Source organism: Trichomycterus rosablanca, chromosome 8 (assembly GCF_030014385.1).
Source record: "Trichomycterus rosablanca isolate fTriRos1 chromosome 8, fTriRos1.hap1, whole genome shotgun sequence".
NCBI lineage: Eukaryota > Metazoa > Chordata > Actinopteri > Siluriformes > Trichomycteridae > Trichomycterus > Trichomycterus rosablanca.
The window spans coordinates 24,766,970-24,776,985 of record NC_085995.1 but is presented as its reverse complement, the minus strand read 5'-3'; the positions used below and the strand labels follow the sequence as shown (position 1 = coordinate 24,776,985).

The 10,016-nt window shown below is 37.1% G+C and overlaps 1 protein-coding gene across 1 annotated transcript; it reads left to right on the top strand.

Moving 5' to 3' along the window:
• The first annotated feature begins 233 nt into the window (after positions 1–233).
• cplx2b (complexin 2b) lies at positions 234–9,625 on the top strand. Its single transcript, XM_062999962.1, has 3 exons — positions 234–264; positions 7,103–7,278; positions 9,003–9,625. Exons 1-3 carry the CDS (start codon positions 234–236, stop codon positions 9,198–9,200), a joined length of 405 nt encoding a protein of 134 aa, XP_062856032.1. The 3' UTR covers positions 9,201–9,625.
• The last annotated feature ends 391 nt before the right edge of the window (positions 9,626–10,016 follow it).

The window sequence follows — 10,016 nt, the reverse complement described above, 5'->3', positions numbered from 1 at the left end:
GTAAATGCTGACAGGATATGTGTTCCTAATATAGGAAGGGAACTTTTGTCTTCAATTGACCATGATTTAAAAAATGTCTTCTTTTTTTCTAACAGGCATCTTTCCCATCAAAGAATTCCTATCCAGCACAAGACTGAACATACTGTAGTATCCTGACGCTACTGGAGCTACAGATTACAGACTACATGCACTGTTCTCTTTAACTTGGAGAAGACCACATATCAAATTACATCATGGATTTTGTAATGAAGCAAGCACTGGGAGGTAAGTGTAATATTTCAACTAAATATAGCAGCTTTTAGAGTAATTGCTCCCTTGGTTATTTAGTTAACCTGTTTATTGTACTGGTTGTCCAATTTAGCTGATTGAACACCGGCAGCTTTGATTCCAGCCCTGTAGAATATAAATCACACTACTATTGAAGCAGACCACCAAAGTCAAGCAGTAATCTTAAGTAAATATACAGGAAAGCTATACCTATAATCAAACATAACAGTTGTAGTATGGTGGTGTAAATGTACTTTGCTACCTTAAGACCTAGATGACATGCCGGATGGCAGAGCTGAGATTCGATACGATGTATTCAAGATCCCAGCTCCGGTGTGCTAGCGTGTGTTTTTACCGCTTCTACCGCTTTTACCGATTCATTAATTCTTGACAAGACTGTTCGGATTGGTCTTTCTGAAGGTCTAAGCTAAGGCACAATTGGGTAATGTGGTATGTTCCAAAACATAAAGGCAGGTTTACAAATCTAAATCTAAATTACTAAAAAAAAAAAAAAAAGAAACAAAATTAAGATTCAGTCCTGCCTTAAACCAGGATTTGTGATGAATCTTGCAAATGAGCAGTTAATACAGTACTTATCAACTATTACACATTGTCTGAATAATGGACTGAAGTTCCTTTACAGCAATGCCATTACACATTTTTATAATTTGTAATAATAAATTATGAACAAATGTTTATTTGCAGTCATTGCTGCTAAAGGTGGTGCAACCTTAACTACCAAGCTATTAAGTTGACAAGACATATGCTTTTTTCATGTAGTTGTTCCATATGGATATTTGACCCTTTTGTTATATCATATTTTTGTTTAATAATCTGAAATTGTTTAATTGTACAAACACACAAATAACAAAGCAGCCTATGATATGTGCTCACAAAGTGCACACCTGTATACATTTATGTAAAATGATCTTCACAGCTGCAAGCGATTTTCAGTTCGTGTCTATAAATAAGACAACATGAATCAGTGGAAGGGCAGTCGTGTCTGTTTTGTTAACGTTTGTATGTATGAGCTATAGATTTTTACATTTGAGTGGATAGGTTTGTTCAAAGGTCAGTGAGTCCTCAAATCAATTTCTTGGATTGGTTTCATCAAGTAAATGACAATAGATAATGTGTTTCCCTCCTACCAGTTGCCTCAATGGACCAGATGTGCCAGACGCTTAGGAGCCATTGTGACCTTTTATGTATTGTGTCTCAGATTACATTACCTAGCCAAAACTATAAATCTGACTGAGAGCCAGTGTTTTCATCTATCCTCGCTTTAAACCAACAATTTAGCAATTTGGCCCGCTGAGGCCGTGCAGCTTCTAACTCTTCAGTTTTTTCAGCAGATTCAGATCAAGGGACACATTTTCTGGGGCTTTGATAGTCTAAATAGGATCTTAATTGTGCTGAGAGTGAAAGTTGTGTTCTTCTTTCAGTTCTTTAGCAAACAGCAGCACGCTTTCTTTAAAAAAAACAGGACAGTAATTTGATCTATCCATTATCCTTTCTAGGCTCACTAGTTCCCCACTGTGTGCTGAAGAGAAACATGCCTATTAAAAGAAACAGCCTGTTCCATGTAGGGACAGTGTTATCAGCAATGCAGCACATTTAAAGCTACTTTGCTTTAAGAATGGGATACAAAGCACATTTCCATTTTTGCATATGTACATTTAAACAAATAGCATGTATAATTATATTAGATATACGTATGTTCAGCCTGTCTCAGTCTTCCAGTATTGTTATATGATTTCCACACACTCTTACGAATCAGTAGCTTTTGTCAACTTGTTGTTTGATGTGTCTGTTTCTTTAAGTATACATGTGTGTAATTTTGTTTATAGTAATGGTAGTCTCCCATGATTTATCCATGAAGGTCATCTATTATTCAAAGCACATCTAGTCATTAAACTTCCACATCCTGCACAAATTATTTATGAGTATATAGAATTTCAACATGCAGCCATTTGTATGTGGTAAACTGTCAACTCAAGTCAAGTCAAATGTATTTGTATAGCGCTTTTTACAATGGACATTGTCTCAAAGCAACTTTTCAAAATCCAGGACTAACAGACCAAAAACCCCTGTTAAACAAGCCAAGGGAGACAGTGGCAAGGAAAACTCCCTTTTAACCTTAAAATTACAGGAAGAAACCTTGAGAGGATCAGACTCCACAGGAACCCCCATTCTCCTTGGGTGGCCTGAAGGATAATTTGAATAAATAGGATTTACTGTAACAATGCATCTGAATTTAATAATGTAAAAAAGTTCAGGCAAAAGTGCCTAATGCCTGGTTTATGGTTCTTTATCAACTCTTCAAAGAGCCACTTAAATAAACCTAAATAGATTACATTTGTATAGCAATGCAACAAATACATTATTTTATCAGTGACCTCTATCAGTGACCGCTCTAAGGCTAAGCAGAAAAATGTAACCCAATCAACTCTTTTTCCACTTGCAACATAATAAAGAAAGCAAGTGTTTAACCACGTTTGTTTTTCTTATTGTAATGTGGCTCATCTGCTAAATAAATTCTGCAGTAAGTCGTGTCCTTCTGCTTTGCCATTTTGGACAGCAAAGGAGGCATGGAGGCACAGATGTTTAATCTGCACCTACCAATAATTAATCAAGCTGTAGCCTAGTGCTTAACATACTGGACTAGTAATCAAAAGGTTCCTGGTTCAAGTCCCACCACTGCCAGGTTGCTGCTGTTGGGCCCTTAAGCAAGGCCCTTAACCCTCAATTGCTCAGACTGTATGCTGTAACTGTAATGTAAGTATGTAAGTTGCTTTGGATAAATGCTGCAAATGTAAATGTAAATCACTTCAGCTGGAAGTTTTTCTTTATATCACATTTTCTTCTTTCCACATTTGCCACCTATTTTGTTGGCACACTAGCATTTCTTTAAAACTGTGCAAGGTGCAAGGCTGTTTCATATGGTCCAGTCTTTTTCTAGTGTGCAATGCCAGTATTTTTTAACATTCTATAGAATCACTTCTGTGTTGCAGCGTTTTTGGCTTTACAGTGGAACCACCCTGGGAGAGCGTATTGCCCCAGAGACGGCATGGCATGCCTTTTCCGGAGCAAACCCCATTGGTAAATATTAAATTCATGGTGAGCACCAGTTGGTAAGGTCGAGGTTTTGCTCACGCATGGCCGGACAGACACTTTCTCAAAGTTCCCTATGTTTCCATTTTTTTGAGAGCTTGTCCCAGATGGACGCAGACATCCACTTCTTAGTTCTGTGCTGTTCATGTTCTATCCACTTTCGACCTTGTAGGTTGCAGATGTTTTCCTGTCTTTCATTTGTTACTTTGTTTCTATTAATTTGGCCACCTTTTTATTGTCAATTGTCCACATTTTTGTTATTGACTAGTTAGCCAGAGTATTGATGTACCTTGATTAAAAGTTGCACTTGGGATCTATTTTCATTCTTGCAGGTGTATGGATTCGCCTCACCCTTCAGTATTGAGGCACATCCAGAAACGTTACAATTATGTCCATTAAAGTTTAAATACGAGGTATTTTCATTTAAAGTCAGTGAGTTCATTAGTATGTCCCATTTAACTGCCACTGTATTGCAGTGGTTTTAAAGTAGACACCTATTAAAGTGTACAATTAATAGTTTAGGCGTAAACCTTTTTCTAGTTGTCAGAAGCTGTTCTGTTGACTTCATTTTATTCCTTTTTTAATGATTGTGAATAAAGCAGCAATGACCTTGTGTTCATAATGAATGTCGAAAAAAGCTGAAAGGTAGTGACTGAATGGGCAATTTAATTATCTATTGTGTAGTGTCTTTGTCCATGTGCTTTGTGCTTTGTATGTGTGTATGTGTGTGTGTGTGGAGGTTGTTATTGGTGGGTAAGCTGGCTGGCATGTTTTGACCTTCCACAGCCAAGACAAGCCTCAAATGAGAACTACTCTATCAGCCCAAGGTGTTTGACAAACACACTTGCCAGTTAAAGGCTTCACTGGCATCTCTTTGCCCTGCATATACAGGGTGGTGTGTAGATGCAAATAAAAGCATTTAAGGATAAAGCATTTCCATTAAGGGATGAATTAAAAAGTCTTGGGCTACAAAATGCAGTAGTGTGTATTAGTGTATAATTTACACTATCGCTATTAAATATATTTATTACAATTTATTATTTAATTAGCCAGCACAATGCATAAAATTATACAGATACTGGACAACAGAATTTGCCAGAATTTTCCATAAACAGCATGGATCTATTAACCCAAACACATTTAAATTGAATTAAATATCACTAACCAATACCAAATGCCCATGATAAATAAAAGAATAAATAATAAAAAATAAAAAAAAATGGAAAAGTAAATGTAGACATATGACATCAGGTTCTGTGACTCTATGCCAATTCTATGTCAACGTCCACCAGTTTGCACTACTATGGATATTGCGTAAAAGGCTTACAAGAAAAAAAAAAAAGCTTTATCTCTTAAGTGCTGCCACCACATAACCACTTAAGGTGGATTAAATAATATAATAACATTGAATAGTTGATTAAAATACACTGATCAGTCATAACATTAAAACCACCTCCTTGTTTCTACACTCACTTTCCAGTTTATCAGCTCCACTTACCATATAGAAGCACTTTGTAGTTCTACAATTACTGCCTGTAGTCCATCTGTTTTTCTGCATGCTTTGTTGGCCTCCTTTCATGCTGTTCTTCAATGGTCAGGACTCTCCCAGGACCACTACAAAGCAGGTATTATTTGGGTGGTGGATCGTCCTCAGCACTGCAGTGACACTGACATGGTGGTGGTGTGTTAGTGTGTGTTGTGCTGGTATGAGTGGATAAGACACAGCAATGCTGATGGAGTTTTTAAACACCTCACTGTCACTGTTGGACTGAGAATAGTCCACCAACCAAAAACATCCAGCCAACAGTGCCCCTTGGGCAGCGTCCTGTGACCACTAATGAAGGTCTAGAAGATGACCAACTCAAACAGCAGCAATAGATGAGCGACTTTACATCTCCAAGGTGGACCAACTAGGTAGGAGTGTCTAATAGAGTGGACAGTGAGTGGACACGGTTTTTAAAAACTCCAGCAGCGCTGCTGTGTCTGATCCACTCATACCAGCACAACACACACTAACACACCACCACCATGCCATTGTCACTGCAGTGCTGAGAATGATCCACCACCTAAATAATACGTACTCTGTGGTGGTCCTGTGGGGGTCCTGACCATTGAAGAACAGGGTGAAAGTAGGTTTAAAAAGTGTGTAGAGAAACAGATGGACTACAGTCAGTAATTGTAGAACTACAAAGTGCTTCTATATGGTGAAGCTGATAAAATGGACAGTGAGTGTAGAAACAATGAAGTGGTTTTAATGTTATGGCTGATCAGTGTATTTGAATCAATATCGAAAAATATTAAAATGAAATCTATCTTGGGTCTAACTTGGGTCTTGGGTGTAAATATAAGCCAATAATATTTACAGTACTAATAAAAAAGTATTTTGGCATTCATGTTTCTAAAATAAATAAAAAAAATTCTGCCCCCTACTGACAGCATACTTCGACAAGTGAGACAGATGGTCGTGCGCGAGGAGAGGCATGTATCTCGCCAGTGGTCCTATTTGGCTTTGTATTTTGGCTCTAAACAATTCTATTTAGCTTACACCTCTCACCGAGAACAACACAGGCAAGATGAGGCAAGATGAGTCACTGAAGTGAAAATACTTTTTTTACAGGCTAGCACAGAACCAAGAATAATTTGATCAACCCTAAAATAAATCTTTTAAGCTGGTTAGTAGTGTTTAGGATAGAAATACTGACATTTTCTTTCAATATATGTACTTAAAAGGTGCTGGAGGACATGGATCACGGTTTAATGGAACAGATAAACAAATAAAATAATTTATAAGTATATGATTACGGACAATCAAGCTTGTTTTATAAAATTACTTGCAACCCATCTGTGCTTGCTTTCTGTTATTAGTGACAAACTGAATATAAGACAGATGTGCTTAAAGTAGCATTTGTCTACCTACAAGGTGCATGAAGAGCTGAAGTCAAACGTTTACACACACTGGTAAAAAATGTAGTTGCATTATAATTGTATTGTAGTGTAGGGCAGCGGTCCCCAAGCTTTTTTTCACCACAGACCGGTTTCATATAAGATATAATTTCACGGACCGGCGGGGGCGGGAGGATTTAAAATAGAGTAACAATAGAATGGAAAATCAGTGTGAATCCTGAGCTTTTTTTTTTGCTGCAACGAGGCGCTGCTCCCACCTAGTGGTGATTGGGGACAATAACACCCGAAGAGTTTTGGAAATTTCATTGCTCTTGTAGCGATCTGTAATTATTTATTCTTTCTGTGCGGCCCGGCAATAAATGACCCTCGGACCAGTACTGGTCCGCGGCACAGTGGTTGGGGACTACTGGTGTAGGGTAATAGTAGTCTTTTCTAATGTTGCAGTGGCTGTTTTTTATTAGTTTTATGATAAGCATCAATCGACAAACACAGGGTATGTTGGAGGGTAGGATTATCAAAAAAATGTGTATTTCTGTTGTTAACAGTATCAACAAAGTGAGGATTTTTGTTTTAAAATGTTGTTGTGTTTGTCTGCATGTTAATTTCTACTCTTTACACTTGCAGACAGAATACCAAATTACCTCTTTTTCACTGCACATGTACTTTACATAGGGTTACACAGTCGCAGAACAAAAATGCCCAGCAATCATAATTAATATAAACAGATTAATAATTCCTTTCTAGACTGGTTTACAAGTAACAATATGTAGTTTTGAAATCACCAGATTGCTAACAGGATGTCTTCCGTCTCCCGCTACAGGGGCCACCAAAGACATGGGTAAAATGTTAGGTGGAGAGGAAGAAAAAGACCCAGATGCCCAGAAAAAGGAAGAGGAGAGACAGGAGGCACTGAGGCAACAGGAGGAGGAGAGGAAGGCCAAACACACTCGCATGGAGGCAGAGAGAGAAAAGGTCCGACAGAGCATCAGAGATAAGGTAAGCTTTCTGTACTCTCCAAATGACCAGTATAAAACTGAGAGCTTTACTAATTATAAGTAATATCTGATCTCACAGATGAGCGTGTGATGGATGTATTTATGGGAAACTTATATTCTTAGTATGTAAATTTCATCTGTCCTACATTCCTCAAGAACATTACATACTTCATTTATTTTTCAGTACGCTTAGAACTGGTGTTATAGCAGTGATTATTATAATTTTATGGATAATTATGAAGTGACTTTGGCTTTTTATGTGGTAAAAAATTATCAACCATTAGACCATCATAGAGACAGCAATATGTTTTCAACAAGGGGCAAAACTTATATTTAACAAATATGATTCAATAAAGTAAAATGATTTAAGTAATAAAGTTCAGTGAACCAGCGATGGGGACTGGAGTCTGCGACTCGAGTCGAGTCGCACTTAAGTCGCACACACAGCGATTTCAGACTCGACTCGGACTAGTTTCAAATGACTCAGACTCGACTCGTGACTCGCAAAAACTCGAGGACAGCAAAAGTCAGCAACATTAGTTACGTGTGACAAAACTTTCTAACGAGTTAGTTTTTTACTTCACACATTTACAAAATAACGGATTATATTTCTAATGGGACACACAGTTATAAATTTAATAGCATCTGGAACAAGCTAAGGTAAGCAGTATTATGGATTTTTTGCTGTGTTTGGGATTTTGGCCGCTGTGCAGTAATTTGCGATGAAAACAAAACATCAGTTTAAGCTTTTAACTGGTACCTAGGAAAGTCAAGGCACGAAGTAAAACGGTAAAATACAGTTGCTAATCTATTGTTGGTTTTTATCTGAACTTACAGATTATTTGTTTATTTCTACGCTACACTTGCAAAATATGTTTTGTGTATATTATATTGACTCGTGACTTGACTCGGACTCTAGCCTAAAGACTTGTGACTTGACTCGGACTAGTATTTTGACTTGTGAACATTTCTGCAATGAACACAAACACACTGAGATACACTTTATAGCCCAAAGTATGTAAACATCTAACTTTGACTTTAATGTTCAACTTGAATAATTTAATTACATCAATACGTATCCACAGATGAGATACAGTATGTGCAAGTAGTGTAGATTTAATACTGAATTTGTTCACTGCAGTACACTAATGCTACAGGCTGAGCTCTTCACCTAAGCACTGCTTAGACAGTATTTGGCTTATACAGCAAGCTTTAGTGTATACATTTACTTCCACAATTAGTCTAAACCCACTACCTGACTAGTTATTGTAAACACAATATTTTATCCTGGAAGATTAATCTCATAATGTGATTAAAGCACTTTACTCAATTATTTATTAAAGATAAAGTTCAGTTATATTAACAAACAAATTGAGTATTCTCTATTTGAAAGTTCAAAATATAAACTGTATTTCTATCATCTGAATGGGCTGCCAAAACTTATGCACCCATGTAGTGCCGCTAATGCTGCAGGCTGAGCTCTTCACCTAAGAACTGCTTAGACAATGTTTGGCTTATACAGAGAGATTCAGTGTATACATTTACTCCCACAATGAGTTTAACTCCACTGTTGTTGTTCTGATAATTTGCTAATTTTTTTAAATGTTATACTTCGTCTTTTGTGTTGTTGTTTTGATCATTTTCACAAATTTATAAGCCCATATTTAGCATAAACCTTTGAATTTTTGTCTCATTTAATTGATGGACTATTCCATGTTTATACAGTATGGACTAAAGAAAAAAGAGGAGAAGGAGGCTGAGGAGAAGGCAGCAATGGAGCAAGCCTGTGAGGGCTCGCTAACTCGCCCGAAAAAGGCCATCCCAGCAGGCTGTGGGGATGACGAGGACGAGGATGAAGAAAGCATTTTAGACACGGTGCTGAAATTTTTGCCCGGACCTCTCCAGGACATGTTTAAAAAGTAAAAGACATTGTACTTTGTCCATGGGCTGGCGGGAGGTTGAATAATGAAGGGAAAGAAGATGTGTAGTTTAAGAACAGGGATAGTGGGACTCTTGGTAAACTGTGGAAGGCTTTTCACTGCCTTTATGAAGTCTTTATGAAGTGGTGTTTTTTATTGATAACAACAACCCATTTCCCTACAATGTTCAGTTCTGTCACTGCCATTCAGGTTAAAAGAGTTTATACTTTTACTGTTTGTTATCTTATATGCACAATCGTGGCCTCAGCAAATTGTGGGTCATTGACACTCAAACTAAAAAAAAAAAAAAAAAAAGGAAAACATTCCATGCAGGTCACACTATTCAAATCTGGCACTGGGATGAGGTGTGTTTGCATCTTTTTCCCCTGATACTTGTAATTTTTTGTGGTTTTGTGGGAGCAATTCAAAACAGCAATTTAAGGATGTTGCCTTCCAATGACTTCCTATACATTTTAGTGTTTTTAATTAGTTTTGGTGAAAGGACTGAAAATGTCTGTTTGTCTTTAATAAAATGAGGAAAACACAGTACATGCAGTGAGTAATTTCAGTATAGTGCACTACTGTTATTACCTGAAAGAGCAGGTGATTGTCTCTATAATGCCACTTCAGACAACCTGAATGCTCAAGCTGTATGCAGTCTGCCAGTTTTCATTGCAACTTGTTACATATGATATATTTAATGATCATTTATTTGTATTCAAAACACTGTTTTTTAATGTGATAAATGCAATTTTAAGTAATTTTACTAATATGATTATTATTAAGCATCTGTCCTGCCAGCAAACGAGTTTGGAATCTT

Bases quoted from the DNA above. Each gene is read 5' to 3' on its own strand.
- cplx2b (XM_062999962.1), top strand. From the start codon at position 234: ATGGATTTTGTAATGAAGCAAGCACTGGGAG. The intron at 265-7,102 runs GTAAGTGTAATA...CTCCCGCTACAG, and splicing joins AATGAAGCAAGCACTGGGAG to GGGCCACCAAAGACATGGGT. The intron at 7,279-9,002 runs GTAAGCTTTCTG...ATGTTTATACAG, and splicing joins GACAGAGCATCAGAGATAAG to TATGGACTAAAGAAAAAAGA.